The following is a 26,045-nucleotide window of genomic DNA, read 5'->3' as shown; positions in this document are numbered from 1 at the left end:
TAATGAATTATCAAAGTCGCTCATCGGTTTTGTATATAGTTTATATAAGTAGCATGAATACCCCATCGCGTATTCTATTCCCATTCTATTTTAAATTCCTTCCCATTCCCAGCCAAGCAAATAAAATCACAGTTTTAAATGGATTATTTTTTACATTTACTTCTTCACTTTTATTTCTGTTTCAGTTGTATATAATTTAGGTTTAACTAAAATAATAATAATAATAATAATAGTAATAATAATTATAATAATTAATAATAGTAATAATAATAATAATGAATTATGCATTCTGCTCATTATCTGTTATTGGATAATTCACTCATTAAGAACATCTTACAAATACATATGCATTTAAATAGCTGCGTGTGTGTGTGTCCGTTCACTGGGATTTGGTGTGCCTGTGTGTGTGTGTGTTTGTATTACATAAAATTAGTACACATACCATACGCATACTCATATCTATAATATCTATATATATATATATATATATATATATGTATTTATAATTATGTAAATATCTATTGGGGACTTTGCTTTATTTACTTTAATTAATTTTCGGGGGATTATTACAATATAGAGAAAAGTTGTGCGCGCCTAAGACTAAGTCCGTTACTGTTTGTATATACCCTATAGCTATGGAAATTTGTACATTATTTACATTTACATTTGGAAATACAATTGCTGCTTGTGTGTGTGTATGTGTGTGTGTATGTTATATGTACTATAATCTAATTACTTGAAAGACAACATTGCGTATGCTTAATATGAATATTTATGAGGGTGTGTGGGTGTGTGTATATGTGTATTTGTGTGTGTAGCTAAACTAAATTCTAAACTACATTTAAGAAATGCACAAGTCTCTAATTGTAACTGTTAATTGTAGCAAGTATGTATATATATATGTATATACTCATATATATTTATTGTAATATATATATATTTAAATATTAAAAAATTGTATTAACTGTTTTATTTCTTCATCTTCTTCTCATATTGGCAAAGAAATTAAGGCGCATACGAAATGCATAAATAAATAATAGGCGAGATCTTATCCTTACAGGAAAGTTCTGAAGTGCATGTGTGTGTGTGTTTGTGTGTGTGTGTGTGTGTTGGGGCTGGTGGTGGGGTAACGTTAATACTCGTACCGTTGTATAAATCTAGTGCCTTAAGCCTATGTTGCAAGCATTTTTCAAAAACTCGGCCTTTGGAACCTCGTTAAAGTAACCTAAACATTAGTTGGGGGTGGGGGCTATGTTTTTTTTTTTTTTTCTTTTTCATTTTTTTTTTTTTATTTTGAGGGGGCATTTTAAAATAGCAGTCCAAATTGATTAGGGTTGGCCTCTTCAAAAGCGCCAACCCAGCGGCCTGGCCGCAACTTCTCCACTCAATCCTCGTGCGGCAGCTCAGCGGCCTGTTGCTGCTCCAACTTGATTTTCATCAACGGCGACTCACGCATGCCCGGCGGCGCATAGGCGGCCGCTGCTGCGGCGGCGGCTGCTGCTGCTGCCGCTGAGCCGGCACCAGAGCCGGCGCTGGCATCGGCACTGCCGAACAGTTCGCTCATGTCCTGGCCGGGAAAGAAGTCCTCGAAGCGCGGACTCTTGTCCACCGACTTCTGGAGCAGACCGTTCGCAATCGCCTCGAAATCTATGCCCGCCGGCAGACTCTCGAGAAAGCGCTTGTTGTACGCATAGCTGGGATGCTCCTTGGCGTGCTTGGCATAGTGCGCGGAGTAGGGCGAGGCGGCGGCACCGGGACGACTTGATGCCGCCGACTTGCTGCCCGCCGACGAGTTCGAGCCGCGCGACTGATTGCCGTACTGTCGTGCGTGCATTGCCTCCTTCAGCTCGCGGTCGCGCGACATCTCGCGCTCCCGCTCTCGCTCACGCGACAGCTCACGGGCATAGCTGGCCGCGTTGGGATGCAGACCGCCGGCAGCAGCGCCGCCGCTGCCCGGTCCGCCGCGCTGATGACCGCCCGGCTGCTGTTGCGTGGGCATCACGTTCAGGCCAGGCAAACCCATCAGACCCAATGCGCTCAGATCGGGCAGATTTTCCGATCCGCGTCGCTCGTTCTGCTGGTGCTTGGCGGCGGCCACAGCCGCTGCCGCTGACACCTGATCCTCGATCTCGGAGCGCTGCAAGTAAGCCGGCGACTTGTACATGTTCATCGACTGCATATGCGGCGATTGTTGCTGGTGTTGTTGGTGTTGCTGCTGCTGCTGTTGCTGCTGCTGCTGCTGGGAGAGTATCTGTCGGCGTAGCGTCTCTGTCATGGTGCTCAGCGGATTGCTGGCGTCGGGCGGCGCCATTTTGACTGCTGCACTGTGATAGCCATTGGCAGCAGCTGCCGAGTTGCTGCCGTAGTGGGCCTATGGGTAGATGTAGAGAAGGGGGAGGAGAAAAGATGGGGAAGACAGTGCGTTAAGATCGATTGAAGTTGGCATAAATATCGTTAGCGAAAATATTGAGTTTAAATAAATATCGAAATAGCCAAACTTTGCGTGTTTCTAAATGTGTTTATTAAATACGTGTTGATGGCTTTTAAACGAGTTTTCAATAATACTATTTATTAATATTTGAACTTTCTATCTTATCTGGTTTTATCTCCACGATTAGCAAACTATATTTATGCGTATATATTTGACTATTTGTTTTTATGCAAACTAGACGTTTAACTTGAAGACTTTACTAATGATATTTTGCTGAAATTTGTTTCACAATGGCAGTCAGTATATATATAGAGACGATTTTAATAGGGCTGATAATTGTCATGGAAATAAAAACCAATATGTTGTAATAAAACTGCTTTTGTCATTCAAAGTATCTAGCTCTAAAAGGGGTTTATTAAAGTTATAGCTGACGTTTTCTGTAAAGAAATTTACTTTTATTTACAACGTGTATTTTAATCTAGAATAAAAAAAATATATCCCACTTATTGCAGTGTTCTGAAAGAATGAAATGTCCATTATCATATTCGAGATATTTTAGACTCAGCTAAAAATTTACAATGTTTGATTTATATAAATATTCTTATAGATTGAAAACAATTGTTTATTATCTGAGTCCAAAAATATATCTCATATATTGAAATCTTCTGAAAGATTGAACTATCTATTATCATATTCGAAATATTATCTATTATCTGACAAAAATCTCATTATTATATAAATATATTTCATTTATTGAAATCTTCTAATAGAATGAAAAATATATTATCATATTCCAGTTATTGTCTGAAGTATTTTTATAGAAACTTAGGCAAAGAAGAAGTAGAAATTTCATAGTTTGCTTGATTTGAAATAGAATTCGTGCATTTCCTATAATTTTCCTTAAATGCATAGCTTTATCTCTTTAATTTAAATTATTTGTAAATTTTATTTAAAAATGATCTATGCGTACATCATACATCATATTATGTACATGCATGTATTTGAAATATTTCATAAATTTCTACTTACACCATGCGGCTGGCCATTGGCATAGGGATGTGCGTTAATGTCCTCCTTGATTTCGCGATAGTCACGAAAGACGACGGCCTTGATGACGCTGCGTATGAGCTCGTCGGGCCACATGCCGAGCAGAATGCGTTGGGGTCGGCCGCGGGCCTTGGGCCGTGGATCGCTGCCGCCGTCGAGGGAGGGTCCCAGCATATTGTGCACACGGTTTGCATAGAGGACGAACGTCGGATAGGGTATGTCGTATTTGCGAGCGGCTTGCGAGAGTGAGAGGCCCTCCTTTAGGACGCTAAATATGGCCTCGGCCATGGCTTCCGGGCGCCAGGACTTGAGTGGGCCGCGCTCACGAAAGCGCAGCTGTTGCACCAGATTCTGTTGGTTAGTGTTCCAGCACTTTTGCCACATGGACTGCAACTGATACTGATAGCTGTCTGCTGGAGAAAAGTGAAAAAAAAACAGGTACAAAAACTTAGTTGTCCTGTTCCGGACTCTATGCTAATTGTTTTGCACGAAGGCAGCTCTGCCACTCTCTCTCTCTCTCTCTCTCTCTCACTCCCTCTCTGACTCTCTTTAACTCACCCGCCACAGATGCGCCTGTTGCCGGTGCACCCATCCAGGCATGTCCGCTCGTCTCAATCATTTTGGCCTGCAATGGAATAAAGGAAAAGCGGAAGATAAGCTAAATTGTCGTTTACTTGTTCAAAGGCTTACATTGCCAGTATAGTTCACTGTGGTGTGTGTGTGTGTGGTGTGTGACAAAGCCAGCGACCGCAGAGCAGCGACTTGCGAAAATGTCGGCCATAAAAGTTTATTAATGCCATAAATGTTGGGCCCAAAGCGCTTTGGTATGCAAACGCCAATGCGAATTAGTATACAAACTTGGCTAGCGCACAACGATTTGCTGCCGCTTTTGTCTTCAGCACTTTTATGGCCCCCCCACTGCAACAACAGCTATTTATTTATTGCTATTATTAGATATGTATACCTCCCTCTCTCAGCCAGTTTGATGCCATCCGCTATGACTCTATCTGAACTACACTAAAGCCAAAATTAATCAATGGGACAGTAGAGGAAGTCGCTCACAAAGAACTTCCTTTTACCTTACGCTCGTTGTTGTTGAAACTTTCGCTGAGTGTAGCCTCAGTTCAGGCAAATGCCAAAAAATTATAATTTCAGATAAGGCAATAATTTAATCAATTATTAAGCTGAAGCAAAAATTTAAATAAATTATTATCAACTCTAATTCAGAGGCGCAGACAGTTACAACAGCTCTTAATATTTATTAATAAAAGCTCCAAAAAAAAAGTCGAATGTTGCAGAAATGAAGGCAAAGCCGTAGTTAATTTCTCGAGCAGAAAAAGCGAAAGAGTTGCACCTGCCACAGGATGCATTGGCCAATGCTGACCAGGCCGTAGCGCCGCCCATTTTTTTTTTTTTTTTTTATACGAGGCTCGTCAGCGTTGGCCCAACTGCACAGAGCCATGCATTTTATATGGCCAACAGGCGAGAGCCGTACAAATTATGTGCAACAACAACAGCAACAAAAACAGCATATACTAATGCGCATCTATATACATATATATATAGATATATATATAAATATATCTATATAAGTGTATGTGTGTGTGTGTGTGTGGAAGTGCAAGTCTTAAATATTTGAAACGGGTTTTGGGCCATGTTTGGATTGGATTTGTTAGACTGTTAGCCTCTGCATGTTAAGGAAAAAGGTCATAAAATGTATGAATAATTGAAATTGAAAAGTCAGTAGAATTTTTTGTTCACTTGTTTCTTTTTGCTATTCTACACTAGCCGAAGCAGCACGTCGCGCCGCTGCTGCTGCCCCCCACAGAGGCCCCATAGCCACGCTACAAAATGGCGTTAAAAATGCTTTTTTATGTTAAGCATTTTGTTAATGGCAAAGCGTCAGGGCAGTTGGTCCAACTTGTTGTTGTCGTTGTCGTTGTTGTTGTTGCTCTACTTTTAATGAGAATTGGCCGGAGCCAGTAGCAAAAATTGTCGGGAGTTATGTAAAACACGTAATTAGCCTCTGACATGGCAGCTATATGGCTACCAAGCTAACTAGGCATACTCTCCATGCACAAAAGAGCTGAGAAATCGTTTGCGGAATGAATAAATGTGAATGCATTTCATATTTCATATTTTGCAATGCTTGAAAGGCTGAGAGAGAGAGAGAGAGAGAGAGAGAGAGAATGCTAAGGAGCGCCAATATGTTGCCTGGTATGCTAGCTTTATAGAGAGTACATATGGTGGGCATTATGGGGATTATATTGCTAATGATGATCCCAGTGGCAATGCATTTTGATGATAATGATAATGATAATTAATATGATAAAAATAGTACAGAAACTGATAATAATAATCATAATGACAAAGTCAATGATTAAGAAAAATGCTAATGATAATGACAATACAAAAATACAATGCGATACTCTGAATATATATGTATATGTATATATGACATACCCACAACTATTTCTGCTGGAAACTCTTAGCAGCTTCCTTGACCATTAGATTCTAATTGCTTGATACAATTTAATGAATAACTAACTATTTAACTGTTTGTAACGAAGTTTACTTTGATGGCATATGCAAGACAATTGGAATTATTCACACTAGTTCCTCCAAGACTCACATATCAATTCAATATAATTGCTTACAACGAGGGCAGCCATTAGTCATTGCTACATTGTTCGTTTTGCCAGTCATTTTGCCAATGCATTATGACGACCTTTAAACCCAACCCCCCCTCCTCCCGCTTGCTAGCTATGTAGCCCCATCCCAACATACCCATTCCATATCTATCTAAACATTCATTCCCCCCACCCCCTCCCCCTTCACTTAGCCAAGTCACGTCTAACAATTATAAGACTCGCCTCGGCACAATATATACGACATACAATATAATAAAATATAGCCGCTGCTGCTGCTGCTGCTCTGCTGCTGCTGTGCTCAAAAATGTTTAATTAATTAAATTTTCAATTTCCCGCCAGCAGCAGCGGCAGCAGCAACAACAACAACAACAGAAGCTATAGCATAAAACAACAACAATTTTGAAGCGTGCGCGCATTCAACTTTCTTTCAACTCATTTAATTTAATTTGCGGCGCTTCGCTGCCGCCGCTGACGTCGACGTCGCGCTGTCAGCACTGCTGCTGCTGCGGCTCATCGTCTTCTTGTTCTTGCCAATTACTCATCGTGTGCACACGCCCCATTCACATAATAATTTATTTAATTAACTTTATGCGCTACAAAATTTCTATAAAAAGAAATTATTATTTCTTATTAGATTTTCCTTCGTTCATTTTTATTGATTTTGGCAAAGCTATATATGTATATATGTATGGCATATATAGATAGGGCATATCAATCTAACTGCTTGCCCTTGCACTTAAATCCTAACTAATACACACACACACACACGCACACACGTCTTTCAACAGCCTTCAAGTAACGTCTGCCACGCCCCAACCGCGCGGCCATAAAAACCCGTTGGATTCCTAATGCAATTTTAATTTTATTTTTCAAGCGAGCACATAAACTCAACACCAGCCCCCGAAAACCCAGAGCCAGTCAGCCAGCCAGCGAGTCAGCCAGCCACTGACGCCCGCCCCCTCAGCCCTTCATACATCACAGATAGCAAAAGCAATAGCAATGGCAATAGCAATTGTGGGCGGGGTGGGTGGAAGGGTTTACACTATAAACTACAGACGCGTCGCGGTGTCTTCTCTTCCCTCTCCGCTCTTCTCTCTCCTCCCTCCTTCGCTTGTGCCTTATTTGTTGCCTTAGAACTTTTCTCTGTAGTTTGTTGCTTCCTCTTGCCACACGCACACACACACACACACACCCTCACACAGCCTTCCCTTTTCGCTTCTCTCCTCCTCTCTCACCAGCTGGCAGACTATATTTCTTATATTATATAACACTTTATTTATTATTCATTTTCGATTCGTGCTTTTACTGCTGCAGCGACGCCAGCCGCGACGCCAGCAGCGACAGCGGCGTCTCAAGTTTGTTATTTCTCTTGTCTGCAACCACAATCCGCACCAACACACTCGCATTCACTCGCTCTCACTCTCTCTCTCTCTCCCGTTTGCACCACCTGCTTTGCCTTTTGCTCTTGGCCATTTCTTGAGCTTCCTTTTTTGGCTCTGGCTGCGTTTGCTGTGCGCCTGCTGCTTCTTAGCCTTCACTACTACTGCCAACTACTAAATACTAAGATATGCCTCCTGCTCCCCATGCCTTGTTTCTCTAGCTGCCGCCGCTGCCACTGCTGCCGCTGCCTCTGCCGCTCTGCTGCCTCTGCCTTTGCTGCTGCTTTCGACGCTCATTCATTCATTCATTTATTTATATTACTCAACCAACCGCACGCACACGCCCCCCACATTCGGCTGTCCCCCAGCCCATCTCTGCACGTTGTCTGTCTCCTGTTCTCGCTCTCCGTCTCGCTCGCGCCCGACCGTCGCGTCTTTTATCCGCGCCCGGTTTTATAGTTTTTGCGCTCATGCCATTCATTAATTTTATAAGAAGCAATGCTTGGCATAATAAATAATTAATTTAAATGGCAACTCCTCTGCCTGCGCATACGCCACAAAGTCCCCAACATCCTCAAGGACCTTACTTCCTAGTTCGCTCTAAAGTGCTTCAACTTGTCGCACCACACAGTCATCGCACAGTGGGCCAAATAGCTATAAAAACCGTGAATGCCTCAAAATCAATATGATGTTAATTGAACTTTTATGTAAAGTAGAGAGGAATGGAATAAAAGTCTTTGGGAACTTGGGCATCTATTTTAGTAAATCAATATTTTTAAATAGAGAGTAAACTTAGTTCAATATGAAAAGTTTAATTAATTATTAATAAGAAATAAAATAAATTAAAGAGCTTAAGTGGCTTTAGGGGCTTTGCAGATTTATGATAAATAGTTTGATTTTCGCTAAGAGGAATTACTATTAATTTTCTATAAGTTTCTCTAGCTCTATTTATCAATCTGTCCATCTTTCTATCTTACCATCCAATTATCTATCTAACTGTCGAATTCTTTATCTATGATCTATAAATCTCTAATCTATCTATACTACAGTATTTCTATCTATCCATCTATATATATTTATAAAAACTTGTTCTTTATCTCACGCAAACTCTCTAAATATCGATTCTGTTTTTTACCGTTCAAACCACTTCTCTATCGATTAGTTCCTATTGTAACTCTTATCTGAAATCTTCTCTCAGTTCGAACAGCTGTTGACCAAAGACAAAAAACCGCTCGAGCTCATCTTTAGGTAGGTATGCAACTGCTTTGCTTAACGTTGGAACTACTTCTTCGTGGTAGCAGAGGCAACGCTGGTGGCAGTGGCAGCAACAGCAACAGCAGTTGGCGTTGCCAACAACTAAATATTTAATAGTATTTTATTGCACGAATTTCACATAAAATATGCATATTAGCCAAATGCATTATTCATGAAATAATGTGAAAAACACATTTCGCGCTGAGGGCGAAGCCGCAAAAGAAGGAGCTACCAGAGGGAAATACAATATATTTTGTAGGTGCGTTGTATGCGCCAACTCACTCTATATACAAATATATATATATATGTATATATATATCTATATATATCGTTATATGCATATATAAATATGTTATTTCTTGTATGGAAATGCCAGAGAAGACGGCAAAAAACAATTGCAGTGGCAATTTCTGCGAAAGGAGCTGGACTTGAACGCAATGTGTCAGCAGTTAATGCAGCGGCAACAACAATTGTTGCAACAGCAACAACAACAATAACACCAGAGCAACTACAATGGCAACAATAATTGTAGTAATCATAAAATCAAGTGCGAGTGCATGCAGCTCCTACACACACACACAAACGCACACACACTTCACTTCTGTCTCGTAGCACTCGCAATGAAAGTTTCGTTTCATTTTGTTTGCTACAACAATAACAGCAACAACAACAACAAGAACACCATGCAACAATAATTTAAATGCAATAAATAATTATACAGCAAGTGTTGAGTGGAGCGCGCATTGAGGTGTGGCTAGTCTTGTTGTTGTTGTTGTTGCTAGCTAACCAGCAGCCGACAAAACCGAACAACCAAACAACTCAAATTACAATAAAACATTCAAATGGGGGCAGCTTACACAGGGCCAAGCCCAAAAAAAAATAAATAAATAAATAAAATAAAATATATGTATATATATACGTATATATAAATACCTCGACATGGAAACCCTTTTGCAAGTCAAGCTGCGAACCCTTCGCTGAAGGAACTCGCACTCGAACTCAAGGGCTAAAGGGAATAATAGTTGAGAAATGTTTGCGTTGCAGCTAGCGATGAGAGCGTGAAAACAGGTTTTTTAAATGGATGAGGGGGATCCTGCTTGAAACTATATATGTATAGCTAAGGTGGAGTACTTAAATATCGGGTTGAAGAAATGAGAGGTAATACATGGAATACGGCTGGTATATCTCAGAGAGATTATATGTCACAATTATATATAGTTCATTTGCTGTAGCTCATGTATTATATCACTTATCTCATATCTCATATTTCATAACTCATGTCTTATATCTCATATCTCAGCTCTGATATCTGTTAGCTAGCGTCTTCTACTTCATATACTGTATCTCTATCCCATACATCCCATATCCTAGTCATGTTCTCATTGCATTTTCAATGCATTTCCACGACGCTCACGTTGCCAGCTCTAAGGGCAGGACTTGCAACATTGCAATGTTGCAATGTGTTGCAGTTTATTATACAAGTTGTTATTGTTGCTGTTGCCTGATGTTATTTACATTATTGTTGTTGTTGTTGTTATTGTTGGTAATTGCAACTTTTTGCTCAACTGTTTTTTTTTTTCTTTGCTCATGTAATTTTTTGTTAGCCCCATTTGATGGCGCCTCGCCCCGCCTCCCCTTACCCATACACCCGATCGCTGGCTAGCTGCCTGGCTGGCTCAGTTCTCGCCCTCGTTCTCATTGTTTCGAAGTAAAAATTAACCTTTTGCAAATAGTAATTTATTGTTTTTAGCATGCAGGATAATGAGGATATATGGCCCGACAGTCAAGCTGCTTGGCAGGGCCCACGCTTAAAGCTTACACATTGTTTGTTATTTTAATGGCCACAGCCTTGCGTGTCCTTTCAGCTGATTGAAAAGTGTGAGTGAGAGAGCACAAGACAGCGAGAGAGAACGAGAACGAGAGCACGCGAGAGGAGGAGTGGGAGAGAGAGAGCAAGCTAGTGAGTGGTCGAGTTGATGAGCTGTCTACAAAGTGTTAAAACGCCTGCACACAGTCATTAAATATTAATTCAATATGTAAGTACCAGCTAGCACAAAGCACAAAGCACAAAGAAATAAAGAATTATATAGAAATGGCTCGCCCACTTTTCCATATGCTCTGCAACGCCTTCATTAGCTCGCCCTCAAATCTCACAAGTTTAAATAATAGAAGAAGCTAAGAAAAAAGAAACAAAAACGCAGCCGTGGCCTGTCCTAACGGGCATATAAATATATGCATGCATCTATAGACATATATATATATATAAGTGTGTGTGTGTGTGTGTGTGTGAATAAGCGAGCGGCTAAGCAAATACCAAGACACGAAACAAAGACAAAGGCGAAATGCCACAGCAGGAGCGGCTGCATTTCGGTCAAGCGCACAAATGTATGCTATGCCATTTAGACGTAATCTCACGCACACACACTCACACTGACTCACCCACACAGACACGCATAGCTAATGCATATTTGAGAACGCCTGCCTACAGGCACAACGGCCAATCGAAGCGGCCAAAGCCCCTTCAAAAGCAGCACACAAAAACTGCATGCACACATATATTGGCCATACACACGCACACCCAACACACAGCGACACACACACTCACACACACACACATACACACTGGTACAGTCTCTGTATGTGCAGTCGCATAAAGCCTTGAAATAATATTTAATATTTAGAGAGACATAAATATTAAATGAATGCCGCTATGTTACTTAGCAAAATCCAATGCTATGCAAAAAGGTAACACAACTTTGTTGCACCTTCCCTTGCCCCCCCCCTCGCTCTCTCTCTCTGTCTACATTTAAGAATGAAGAAAAAAGTCGAGCTCCCCCTCGCATCCCGCAACTAACTCCAACTCAAACCCCAAGCTAACGCCTATGCCATTCCATGCTCCGTGCTGTATAAAACAAGAATTACAGCTAACACATTCGAGCGTTAATATTTCTATGCTAGTGCTTTCTTTCTATCTGAGCTGATGCACTGAGAGAAATTATATGTACTAAATAGAAAACAATATGACTTGGTGACTTTAGTTAAGTTTGAGTTAATATATGCTTTGAAGTTTGCTTTAAAATTTATTAAGATTTTTTTTTCACCAATAATAATTTAAAATAATACTCTCCTAATTTGATTCTATAATTTTTGTAAGGTAAAAACTTTAATTGGGCATTATTCTTAGAAAAAAAAAATATATTTTTACTTAATTTTCTTATTTTTATTTATTTTGCTTTTATTTTTTTTAGTGCTTATCACTTGTTTCTCTCAGTGTATTACCTTGACATAATTGGAACCTATTTTCGTTAGTTTTTTGACTTACAAATTATTGATTTAAGTTTACGAAACTTGGAAACTTTCGCTTTCACATTTGTCCCCACTTCAAACACTTTACTCAACTATTTCTGGCAGTGTAGTGGCCTCTGCTGTAGGCCAAAAACTGCAATCCAACTGTTATACATAGAGTATTTTATAGCCATGGAATGCATTTCTTTAGCTAGTCGGGGACTCTAGCGGGCGCGTTCACATTTTTATTTCTATTTTATTCGCTTTTATTTTCTGTATTTTTTTTTTTTTAGTTTCTATTTCAGTTTCTGTTTTCAGTTTTCAGTTTGAGTTGTATTTGATACCTTTGGGAGGTCGCCCCGCGCCTCGGCGCTGCATGTTAGACTGACGTCGTCCAGGTGAGGCGAGGCAGCGGCGAGTCGAACTCTCAGCCGCCACGTCGAACATTTTGCCGGTGCCCATACGAAAATCTTATGAAATATGCACAGCCTCTGTAATTTCTTATTTAAAATGCCATTAAATTTTTTGAATAGCATAGAGAGAAAGAGAGCTCGAGCGAGATGGGGGGAGTGAGTGAGAGAAAGAGAGAGAGGGAGCAAAGTGGAGAGGGCAAAGGCTAGCTCTAAAACAGAGCGCAGCATGCACTCGGGCTCTGGGCAAATAGAGGCGCGCACCTGGACACGCTAGCAAACGTGTATGCAGGTGTGTGTGAGTGTGTAGCTGCATGTGTCTGTGTGTGTGTGTGTGGAGCGACGAGGTTAGACAAATATGGTTGGTCTGCTGCAGCGACTGTTTGAGGTGCAGGCCATGGGGGAGCGCACTTCTAGTCGAGTTTTAAAATGCATATTTGATTGTTTTTCGTAGGCAGTTGCGCCTAAATGAATGCAATAGCTGAGCTGCCACACACACACACACATAGTATAGACGCACAACTGTATGTGTGTGTGTGCGTGTGTGAATGCGTAGCTCATTAAAGTGCGCAAGCCAGCAACTGCTGCATCATTTATATAGACACACGCATCAGAGCATCAGCTGCTCTGTCAGTTGTAGCTATAAGTAAGACCATGTATATATAACTATATATATGTGTAGTTAAATATATTATATATAGATATATATACAAGCATATATAGATATCTATGTGGTCAGCTTAGTATTGATTTGGTCATGCAAACGTTGCGCTCGCGCGCTTTGCTTAAGCTAATTAATACACCCACACACACTCGTGTCTATGTATTGTAAATCCTTGCATATTGTCTCTCTATCTGTCTCTGTCTCTTTCTCTTTGATTTGCTGCACGGATTTCTAAAATAATTACAAATACACACGAATTAAATTTGCATTAGAGCCGCAGCCAATTAGCCATTTGGTAAAGGGCCTTTGCTTTGGCTTTGACTTGTGCATGCAGCTCAGCGCAGACTAAACTAGACAACAAAACAGAAGTTTGAGTGCATTGAAATAGATGGGAGCTAAGAGGTAGTTAATGCATATCTCTGATAGGACCGCTCTGGGGGTTAAAATAGAATTTGTAGCCCCAAGGCAAACTAGTTTCATTTTCTTTAAGGATCTCTAGAAGAACATTTCACACAATATCTTTTATGCAGCATCAGCTTTAGTTTAGGCTCGTCGACTCGCCCCACAGCAAGTCCATTCAACTCAATGATACCCATTATGATTTGAATTCATAGAAAAGCTGTTTAAATAATGCCCATAAACAACTCGGATTCATTTTAAATTCGTTTTTGTTTTATGATTTTTGTTTTTGTTTTTGTTTTTTTTTTTTTTTTTTGTGCTTTTGTGCTGAGTAATTAAATAAAAATTGCCTTTTGCCGAGCCATAAAAATCATTTTTCTCAAAAGCGAAATATATGGCTGATATAGCATATAGCATTAGCTGATGTTTGCATTTCAATAAAGATTTGTGAATCTAAATATTATGTGCACATATCTATATAAATTATAAACATATATATATATATATATATATATACACAGCAACAAGGTTGTGGAAGCAATAACAACAACAACAACAAAAGGCTGCGTCATTTTTATTTGTTTCGCTTCAAGTGCAGGAAATTGTCTGTAGCCCATTTAAAAATAAACAATAATAAAATAAATAATTAAGAAATACGATTTTTTTTTTTTTTTTTGCTTAATTATAAACAAAACAAAAAAAAAACTGAAGGGAGTGTGGGGGAAGGGATTGAAGGCAGAGCCAGGCATTGTGTTGAAAAATTTGTTGAAAAGCGAGGCATTACATAAACGCTCGAAATATAAATAATAATAATAAATGGCAGCGTTTAATAAGTGAATCACTGTGAATGAAAAAACCAACAGCAACAACAACAGCAATAACTACCTCAACACGCGCAGCTCAAATTAATAATATAAATATAAATGCCAAAAATAATTTTTAACATTTTTTTTCTCGTCTTTTTTCTTTGGATTTTTTTTATTTTTGTGTGTGTTTGCGTTTTTTATTTTTGGCCGCGAACGAAATAAATCAAATACAATTTGCTTCTTTTCTTTATATATCTCCCTGTCTCCCTGTGGCTGCTGGTAAACTATATAATGCGTCTCCGATCTCAAATCGTGCACACAAAAGTCTGTGTATGCTCTGTTGAGGGCGTGCCCAGTCGCTCACGAGTTGGCTTTAGAAATTTACAAATCTCTTTTTGTCGCGCCTCTCAAGTTGTTGTTGCACATCTCATAAAGCCATCCACATACATACTTACATATATGTATATGCACACATATCTGACTTTACGTACATATCTTTTTATATGCATATATATGTATATTAAATGCCTGCCTTTATGGACCTAACATTGTTTTTTCAACAAACAAAATGCTCGATTGTTTTTTAGTCTCGCTTTTTATTTATTTTTAATGAGCAGATTGCTCCAAGGCGGGAATCTCTGTTGTAATAGTGTTTGCTATTGTTGTTGTTGCTGTTTATATATCTTTTAGTATCTATTTGCCTAAAACATATATACATACACATAGATATAGCTCTGCGCTTGTCTCTATCCCAACTCATGCGTATTTTATTTTATTAGGGATTTGCTTATATCTGCGTATATATATCTTTTCATTTCTTATTTTTTAGTTTTATTGCTCGCCAATTACAGTGAATACGTCAAGAGCACTTGGCGCAAAACAGAACGGCATGGAAATGAAACGGAACAGCTATTAAGTTGGTCATAAAAACCATAAACAAAATTGTTTAACATAAATTCAAAATTTTGAGATTTTCTACTTTATCTGCATGTGTGGGATAAAAAAGTCGTTGCAGAACTTTTCCATAATATCTTCATATCTATAGGTTTTGTAAAAAATTATGAATAATCAATAAGTCTGATGAAATATTCATAAAATATATTCATTATTTAGATTATGTTGAAGCATGAGTCTTAGTATAAAATAAAATTAAATATATCGATAGCTTTAAATTGCTATCGATAAAAAGCAGTAGCAAATCGATTGTTTGTTTAGTCATTATTATTTATCATTACTATTAACATTAATTGATTATAATATGAAATACATACATATGTATGAATAGCTGTTATCGATAGCTTTTTAATGTACGCCATTATCTTTAATCTTCAACGTTCTTCACGTGATGTATACTTACTATCGATTTACTTGCTTAGGTATCAGAAACTTATCGATAATCTTTATGCCCTGAAGCTCACACAGTTTAACTGTAAGTGATGTGTATGAAGTGATAACACACCGATAACCAATTATCGATAACGCCTGCCTTTTTGCTATATCTCAATTTGATATATTGCTCTTTATAAGTTATCCTTTAGCTAAGCTCGCGCTTCATGTGAACTCGCAATTCAGCTTCAATACACATCGATGAGAAATCCAAATAAAAAGAGATAAAACGAGATAAAGCAGAAACAAAACCTGAAATATATCGGATATGCCGGTTGGCTTTGTCTTCATTCGCGTTCGCATTCGTATTTGGGAATCGAATTTGGAATTGACTTATTAATTAATTTATGCAGACACGTTTTAGTTTTATTATTTATAAATTTGTGTAATTTGCTTTTTATGTTTGCGAAGAAGATGCAGAGCTAAATTTGTTATTGTTGTTTCCCAGTTTGTTTGTTTTTTTTTTTTTTCTATATTTTATAGACAATTTATATTTATGTGTCTCTTTTGGCCATCGGAATTGGGCATAAATTATATCGCTCTGATTGAGAAATGTTGCTATTCCAATACATATATGTATACGATATTTATATTGTATATATATATATATTTATTTATTTTTTATTCGTTTTTATAGCGCAGTTGTGCGCTTTCCGCTTGTGTTTGTAAGTTTTTATTATTTTAAATTTAAATAAATTAAATTTTATTAGTAAACATTGACGAAAATATGCCACGCACTATGACAACAACAACAACAAGAGCAAGAGCAACGGCAACAGCGCCAACAACAACAACAATAGCAAATTTATAAAGAGAGTTAGATTTGATAACAAGATACGTTTTGATTAATAAATGCAGCCGGGACCATTTGTTTAGTTACATTTGAGCATTTGGATCGCAATGCGCAGCGTCATGTTAGATAGAGTCCAGAAAAAAGCAAAAGAAAATCGATTGAAATTGAAAAACTTTTGAAAGTCTATTTTTGTTGTTTTTTTTATTTTATTATTATTTTTTTTTTACTATAAATGGCTCATTAGGTCAGTGCGTACCCCCCAATGTTATATAATTAGCTAGACAACGACTCGGTTCAGCTTCAATTCAAGTCGACGTTGAGTCGACTTCACATAGCGTATCAATCAAAATGCCGCTATTTTTTAGCTCCACGAATGTTTGATTTGATTAGACAGCCGCCACACGCCGTTGCCAATGCAAATAGGCAACAACAACAACAACAACAAAAATAATAATAGTTACAACAATAATAGCGTTAACAACAACAATACCACTAATTCTCACTAATAGAAGTGAATAGCAACAAGAGCTAAAGGCATGCCCAGCTCTCTCTCCCTCTCCCTCTCGCTCTCGCTCTGCCACCATCTATCTCTTTTAGCCACGGGGCAGAATGTATATTAAAATAAATTTTAAGCATTCCATTTTTTTGTCTTTTTTATCTTTTTTATTTTTAATTTTTTTTTATTTTTTTTTTTTTTTTTTGAATTTTTTATATATATTTTTTATACCATTTGCGCATGCGCGCAAACTGCCAAACGAGCAAATAAATAATTAATGCAAATAAACACAAAAGCAGCAGAAAATAAATGCTTACAAGTTGAATGGATTAAGCTTAGCTTAAAACGACTATTAGATATCCTGTAATGTGAGCAAAAGTTCTTCTATGCGAGCTCCAATGGGTCTAAATATTGTCTATGGAAATCGTGGCTATTTAATTTTATGTAAAATATATATGTTTAGCATGAAATAATAAGAGCACTGTATAGTACATCGCTCCATACAGACCAACCACAAATTTATCGCAGCTCAATCTACCGTCGCACATACTCTGTGTTAGGGTATAAAAACGTGCCGCCAACAACCCCTCAAACATAAATACATATATTGAAATATATAAATTTATTATACATGTATTTATATAAATATATGCAATTAAATTTTGATTTATATGCATATTAAAATATATATAAATAATTATTCAAATAATGTTCGGAAACAAAAAAAAAAAGTTCAATAATTTAAGCAAATGCATATAATTTATATAATTATTATAAAAATAATACCAAAAATCATTTCAGTTAGCAGCATTTAATTTTCATAAAAAACTAATTCCAGCTTGAAAACCTCGAAGTGCCAAGTCACGATGACTTCGATATAAAATTTTATATGTATATATATATAAATGGAAACCCAAAATGCATAGCTACAATGAAAATAATTACAAATGTAATGCGGCTGACCGACAAAAAAAAAAAAAAAAAAGAAGAAAAAGAAAAAGGCAACTCGAGGGGAAAATGCTGAAAAACACATTAGACATACGTGTAGGAAATGTGACGCACCCTCTAAAGAAAAACCCAAGCACTAAAAACCATTAATTAAAACTATAAAAATTACACCACCAACACAATGCCAATGGCTAGACACATATATTTTATGATATGTCGGAACCCCAGTACCATATAAATTTATATATTTATACATATATACATATATATATGTATATCTATATAGTCTTTAATTACAGAGAGCAGAAGTCTACAAAAGTCTTGCCCACTTGATATTATTATTAAAAAAGAAAATTGTTTGTCTTGCTTGTGGCCTTTATCTTAAGCTGTAGCGCAAAACATTTGTAGGGTATTATGTTGGGTATATTGAAGCATAAACAGTTAAGGATAATATATGCGTTTGACTTCTAATGGAAGGATACAAGAATTTATAGAATTGTAGAGTGTAAAAATATCATATTATTTTGTAGGGTATATTGATTGATTAGTTAATTTTTATATCTTGAAAAGTTATAGGATAAATATAAATATATTACTTTAATTTACAATAAATGATTTCAATAAACAATAATTTATGTTATTATATAGCATAGATCCCCCAACTATATCGTATAGCTGACATAAGGTTATCTCACCATTCTTTTAATCTTTTGTCTTTGCGAAGACTTGCCCTTAGCACATTTTAAATAATTCAACCTAGGTATATACCACATCAAAGAGTATTCAGACTTCGTGCACGCTTTCGCCTCAGTTTTCTATTAATGAGAGGTGGATTTTAATTGAAACGAGCGCCTGCTTCACATATTAAAATACAATAATATGCTTAATTATATATCATAACTTGTTCTATATATTTTGTTTTCCTATATACTATATATTTAAACTTTTCCAGGCCTAATTAGTGGGTTTTTCATTTTTTTTCTTTTTGTATTTTTTTTTTATTTCTATTTAATGACAAGTTTGAAACTAGTTTTTGGGGTCAGTAAATGATGGCTATAAATTACGCACATATATCAATTGTATTCACGTCTGTGACAAGTCGTAGCAATTTATTATATCATTATTTAAAACAGCTTTTAAGTTGACTCACAAATTATTTGTTTTCTGGCCGCACCTCAGACTCCGGCCATAATTTAACATTAATAAACCAATTTCGATGACATGAATCAGCAGATCAAGAGGAATCGCGGGCGCTCGCAGAATACAAAAAAAAAAATTAAATCAACTTACAAACAATTGTTGATTTCCTCAAAGGCCCTGCCCCTGCCCCTGCCGCATTCTCATCTCCACCCCACACAGCAATTCGCTTAGTCAACAACAACTCGAAATTGTTTCTTTGCATTGCAAACTATAAATTTAGAATACAATTTGAAATAATTATGCACATTTACATAAAACTTTAATAACTTGTCCGTGCAAAGCAAGAGCGAGAGAGTGTGAGCGAGAGAGAGAGATAGATTTTGTATCTTGTATCTGGCGCACATGCAAATACAGTTCAAAGACCTGTTCGTTATTCGAGCGAGCCCAAAAAAAAAAAACAAAAAAAAAGAGACTACGAAAAATTTGTATTAAAAGAATAATTAAAAATGCTATTTGAACAAATGCAGAAAAATATCTAGGAAAAAACATTGCTCAGATTTTCGCTAGAAAGAACGAATAAACGAAATAAGATATTGAATAAATATATACATTGAGAAAAAATATGATTAGACATGTGCATTAAAAATAAATAACATGCATTACGGTTGCCGCTAAAAAGATACATTTGTATCTGAAGCGACATTTGTATCTAAATTACTGCCGGCTGACGCAGCATTTTTGCTCAACTTCATTACAAATATATGCATGTATTGAGAGATATATCTATTTATGTGTGTGTGTGTGTGTGTGTGTGTGTGTGTGTGTGTGTGTGTGTGTGTGTGTGTGTGTATATCGTGAGTGACATAGACATAGATATAGACCATTGACCAACTTGGCGGCTATTCAGCACAATATGTGAGTCAGCCGCATAAATTTAATTATAGCTCTGCACAAACATTTATTTAGTTTTACTCAACTGCGTTATTAATCAGCCCCCCACAAACACAGACACACATTAATATACACTCATGATGAAAATAATAGGTACACCCCTTAAAATTAAACTTTTTTGAGTTTAGTTTAGCAAAACATTTTTTCTACTGCCCTTAACATGAAAATTTAAATGCACATTTGTGTATTAGGTATATATTAATGAAAATACATAAATTTGGAAAAAAAAATATTATTTTTTTAAAAGTTACAAACAAATTAACAAAAATGGAGCTTTTTTTGCTTGACAAAAATAATAGGTACACTTTACTTTCGTAAGATGTATTTAATTTTTTGATTTTCAAATCATTCAAAATCTTTTGCTATTATATTTTTGGATTAATATCCTGTATATCCTCTTTTATTTTCATACAAATTTTTTATCTGATTGGTCATACTCCTATTTAAAGCTTGGCAGGTCCCATTCGTAATCTTCCTTCAGGTTTCTTGGACACAGTCCATTATTTGGCGTTTAATGTCACACTTTTTCTTTACCATCTGCTTTATCAATGCACTACACACGTTTTCGGTTGGATTCAGATCAGGAGAATGACTGGGCCAAGCGAGAGTGTCCACCTTACTAACCTCGAGCCAAGCTTATTCTATTGTAGACGAGTGTCTCGGGCCGTTATCTTGTTGTCAAACCTAGCGCAGAGGCATGTTATCCTCAGCATATGGTAACATTATATTTTCGAAAATATCCCTGTAGTCTGCTACTCTCATAACGTCAGATATTAGGAAAATCAGACGATACAGAAGGAGCCCCACACCATAATGGTTCCACCGACATGCTTGACTATTTTTTTTGTGTAGCGAGGATCGAATTCTTTACATGTGAGGAGTCTTACATGCATGGAATAGTCATTTCTATAATGGCAAATTTTGGTTTCGTCGTTAAATAGGGTAATACGCCACTTTTTTTTGACTTTCAGATCCTTCCCAGGTGATGTGGTCTTTAGCAAAATTTTGCATCATCATAAAATTTTTGGTGCGCATCGATTTCAACCATTTTTTCGATACGACCTGATAGTTTAGCCATATGTAGTCATCTCCTAATTGAAGAAGCATTAATAATATTATCTATTACGGAAGCAATGACCTTTGAAGATTTGAAAGGGTCGGAAAAGTTGCAATCCTTATAATGCGTCGGTCCAGTTCTAGTGTGGTTTTCGATGGACTTCCACGTGTTCGCTTTTTATTGTGCATCTTTAAAGCATTTTGCACAACGCTAAGAGATCTGTTCATCAGTTTCGCAATTTCACGCAAAGATTTGCCATTCCTTCGAAGGTTTTTAGCAATTCTGCGTTCCTGACTCGAACAATTAATATTTCGACCCATCTACATATGATATTGATAATTTTTTTTTACATCAAACATCTGTAGGAAGGTTACCTACTATTTTACAACAATAAAAGAAATCATTCTTATTCTAAACTTTTTTTTTCGGGCTGAAGTAATGGAGTGTACCTATTATTTTCAGCAGGCCCATTTCAGTTTATTGTGACTACTATGAATTTAGGGGGAAATATAATTTTTTTTTTTGCATGCATCATATTGTCAGATTGCTCTCTTAAAGTTACCATTGATTTTTTTTTCAAAAATATCAAAAATGAATTAGTTATGACAGAATCTTCAAAAATTTTTGGGTGTACTTATTATTTTCATCATGAGTGTATATACACATATATATCAATATATATATAGCTTATATGAAAATATTTAATTAATTATTGCGAACATAAAAACTACAATTCGTTCCTGGAACTTTTGCGCTCTAAACAAATTGCGCCAGCTTTGCAAATTGCTAAGAAACATGTGTCTCTCTCTCTCTATATATATATTATAGATATCGGTATGTGTGTGTGTGTGTGCCTTGTATACACTGTAATTAAAACAAATTTGTAGTTGCAAGCAAGTTAACAACAATTTTGGTATTCATTTAGCTGTTTAATATTGTTATAATTAATTAGTAAGCCACGTACACTTGAAGAAATTGACAGGACTTTAAAGTTGGAAGACTTCAGACTTTTAATAACAAATATTATATTCTTTAAGCTTAATTAATTTTTATTTGTACATATTTTTATAAAGATAATTTGCATAAATTTTAGTGATTTGGAACGAATTTTATGTTAAGCCAAAATATCTACTCACTAAATTTCTCTCAGTGTATACCACTCTACAAAGTGTTTTTATTTATAATACATGTGCTAAGTTGTTTATTATAAGACAACAATTATAAATTTAGAATTTGTTTATTATATATATATATTGGAAAGGTACTAATTATTGCACATATTTCTGTTTATATATATATATATATATATAATACCCTTTATACATACATTTATATTTACTCTTACTCCAAGCTGCATTAGGAACATAACGTTCAAATAACTCTGTGTTCTTTGCATATATGGGACTGATCATCATCAACTGATCATTCATCATAATACCCAACTATTTCGCTCAGTGCATTCAATTCTTTACTATTTGTGTTTGTCAAAAATTGAATTATGTTATTCGCTCTGATGATATATGTACACAAACTAGTCTGTACAGATCGAGCTATACGCACACATATACACACACATACTCATATAGCCATACGCGCTCACACCATCGATGTTTAGTATTTTTAAAATACCATTCATTATAAATGTTTTTCGAGTAGCGATTTGTGCGTGTGGCAAAAGGCTGAGTAAAAAAAAATTAGCTAGCATTTAATTTTCAATTTTCTCGAAAAATATACGACGCACACACAGCGCAAAAAAAAAAAAATAGATTTGAATTTATGGTCGAGCCGCTGTCGCTGGCTGTTGAAATTAATAAAGTAAATTTGACCTCACATAGATACGCACACACACGCACGCAGAAACAGAAGCGCGCGACAATATAATGAATGAAGAGCTAAAGATGCAGCCATAGGCATTCATATACACATACACGTACATACATATATATGTATATATTATATATATATTAATATGCCTGTGTATAGAATGACAAACGGCAGCGGCTGCAATTAGCACGCGGCGTACGCTGTTGCAACAGCGGACCTGCCTTGATAAATGCCTTTGGCAGCGCGCGAAACAAACTGTGCAAATATTTGACAAAATACAACTATAAATATTGCCTAAGAATTAATGCGGCGTCTCGCACAGTGACACCAAAAAGTGCGTTGACAGCAACAGCAGCAACGGCAGCAGACACGACAGCAACATATACAGCAGCAACTGTTGCTGCCGTACAGTCTGCTGGCATAGTCTGCTGCTGTCTAACAGCATCTTGGCCTCAAAGAATTCATCATTCATTTCTATTAACGGTGTCAATTTAGCAACGGGGCGTGGTCAAGTGGCTGTCGCTGTCTCTGTCGCTGTTAGCGTTTATCTGCCTTGTTTAAGCATTTTCCTATTGACTTTGGCGTTACAGTTAAACAAATATTGAGTTGAAAATGTATTCGTTAAGCAAATATTGTAAATACGATAGTTTTTTCTCTCTGTTGTTTTTGTTTTTGTCTTTGTTTATCTATGTAGACAGCAAAACGTTGACAGCGTCGTATTTAGTCTCTTGCATTTGCATTTTTGTGCACAGGTAAGTCCCAAGAGGCCGCAGGTGTAAGTCTTCTTGTATAGATAGCTCATACATATATATATATCTTTGTATATATACACTGTATGCTCAACTTATTTGCTGTTAATGCGAGGGTGGCCCATTAGCATTTATGTGTCAGCCAAGGGATCTTAACATTTCACAAAATTCTTGAAATTATTTGCTATCTGCTCTGTCTTAATGTAGTCGAAGCTATGCCAAAATTGTCTAGAAATTTTTCGTTTTTCATGCTTTTGTTATTTTTATATATTTGTAAATTACATAAGCAAAGGTGAATTTATGTATTAGAAGACTAAATACAAATTAATGTGTTTCATTTGAAAATACAAAAGCCGCCATTGCCTTGAGTTTTCGTTTGCAATGAAACGATTTCAGTCCATATAAAATCATTTAAATGCTAAGCTATAGAAAAAGCCAGATTTTCTGCTTATCTTCCATAACCAAGCTAGATCCAAACAGATTTTCAGGCTCAGCACTTGACTTATCGGTCTGTGAAATCCAGCTAAATGCTCTTCCATCTATAATTTCCTATATATATTATATATCTATTTATATGCTTCCCACTTCAACTACTTTGCATGCGTTTGAACTTCAATCAATTGCCACATTCGAAACAAATTGTTGCAGGCCTAAGCTGCAGCGGCAGCAGCAGCCCTTGGTCTAAGCACTGTAGATTGCCATATGCTGGGCAGGCACTCAAAAATCAAGGAAAATAGAAATCCATTTGAAAGCAACGTCTTGGAATTACTTTCTAAACAATATATCGAGCAAGTTGTGAAGGCGGACTTCGATGTGGCCATAAAATGTGCCCCCATGCAGCACAACTAATAAAATACATAAATAAGAGAACTGCTGCTTGCAACAGGGAAATACATTAAAAACCAAATACGAACATATGTTTCGCTTTACAAATTATATATCCAGAATCGTAATAATTACACGCAGCACTAGCACCGGGGAGGAAGCCAAATGCAATGGATGCAATGGATGAGGCGAGGCGCACAGATGATTCGATTTATTTAACAGATCTCAGCCGGAGCTGAGCTAGCGCTGTGATGCGATGCGGGGGTGCGAGGGTATGCGAGAGGGCTGCCTAAATAAAGAAATGCATTCAAAAAGGCAGCGGGCAGCGGGCAGCGCGGAGAAAAGATGATGGAAAAAAAAGAGAAGCAAAAGAAAAACAAAGAAAAAGTCGAGCGGCAAAAGTAAAAGAAATAAATAATGAAAACAGAATTTTACTAAAGCAAAAGCTGTTGTTGTTGTTGTTATTGCTGTTGTTGTACAGTACACAGAGTAATAAATATTGATATGCGCGCACACACACATGCACAGAGATACACAGATACAGCTAGCGATACAGATACATGGCTAAAGATACAGCTACACGCTGAGCAACTGGCCAAACATGCCATTTACATGTGTTTGTTTGATGCCTGCCCTATCTCGCTCTCTCGCTCTATCTCTCTCCCTCTCTCTCTCTCTCTCCCTCTCTCTGTGTGTCTGTCTTCCCTCTCCAGTCGTCTTCCAAGATGCATTTAATAATTTACAAATGCATCTGCTGCAGATGTGTTAAAATTCGTAAAGTAATAAAATAACAAATCTAACGCACACACAGTCACACAGCATCCATCCAATCGACGGCGGCTGCAAAGATGCTTCAAACGAAAATGCCACGCCCCCTCCCGCCTCAAATGCCCGCCCCACACCTCACGGTCCACGGTCCACGGCCCAGGCAGCAGGCAGCAGCAATTGATCGGTGAAAAACTTCAAAGGCGAACGGACGGACATAGGTACAAAATATTTTATTTACAGTTTGCGACTAAACAGTCGTAGATAAATAAACAGACAAGATCGAATACACTGCAAGAAAATGGCATTACAAGTGTTTTAGTATTGGAAATATTTGGAATTCAAAAATGCGTGGACTCAGGAATGTGAGTGAATATTAGAGTAGTATAAATTAGTCTATTCAGGGTTTTCTTCGAGTGTTTTTATCTCTTATAGAGTACTAAGTGGTTAAATAAGAAGGAGTAAGCGCTAGATTAAGAGATAGTTAGCGAAAGAGAGAGAGAGAGGGAAGAGCTAGATAGATAGTATAGCTTCTGCAACATTTTTTTCAGTGTATTTTTAGCATCATATAATGCGAGTGCATATTCGAGTGGTTTTATGACCTTTGTTCACTTATCATGCAGTATATTAACAGTTAGCTAAAGTGCTTTTCGTCTTGCAGTTAGTAGAATCCTTCCACTCCCCTTAACCATCTCTCTCTTTCACTCACTCTGAACCTCAGCTTTTTAGACTCTAACTACCTTCACAAACATTTCTCCCAGTGTATTAACACCCTCAACACTCTG

The 26,045-nt window shown here is 37.0% G+C and overlaps 1 protein-coding gene across 3 annotated transcripts in view; it reads right to left on the bottom strand.

Annotated features, from left to right (window-relative positions):
• Window positions 1–1,154: 1,154 nt before the first annotated feature.
• bab2 (bric a brac 2) overlaps window positions 1,155–26,045 on the bottom strand; it is a 41,197-nt gene continuing 16,306 nt past the window's right edge. For 2 of the 3 annotated variants that reach the window (XM_089469267.1, XM_018008545.2), the window contains exons 3-5: window positions 4,037–4,103; window positions 3,461–3,891; window positions 1,155–2,371 (exon numbers count right to left, since the gene is read on the bottom strand). In XM_089469267.1, the coding sequence (XP_089325393.1) occupies window positions 1,385–2,371; window positions 3,461–3,891; window positions 4,037–4,103 (1,485 nt within the window). In that variant the 3' untranslated portion in view covers window positions 1,155–1,384. The remainder of the gene's footprint in view (window positions 2,372–3,460; window positions 3,892–4,036; window positions 4,104–26,045) is intronic. The other variant, XM_018008546.2, reaches the window with a different exon arrangement.

The sequence above is a fragment of the Drosophila arizonae genome, chromosome 4, assembly GCF_054131065.1.
Source record: "Drosophila arizonae isolate 15081-1271.41 chromosome 4, UAZ_ARI_1.0, whole genome shotgun sequence".
NCBI classification, from domain to species: Eukaryota; Metazoa; Arthropoda; class Insecta; order Diptera; family Drosophilidae; genus Drosophila; species Drosophila arizonae.
Note: the sequence above shows the minus strand (reverse complement) of the source record. Positions and strands in the feature narration are given on the sequence as shown.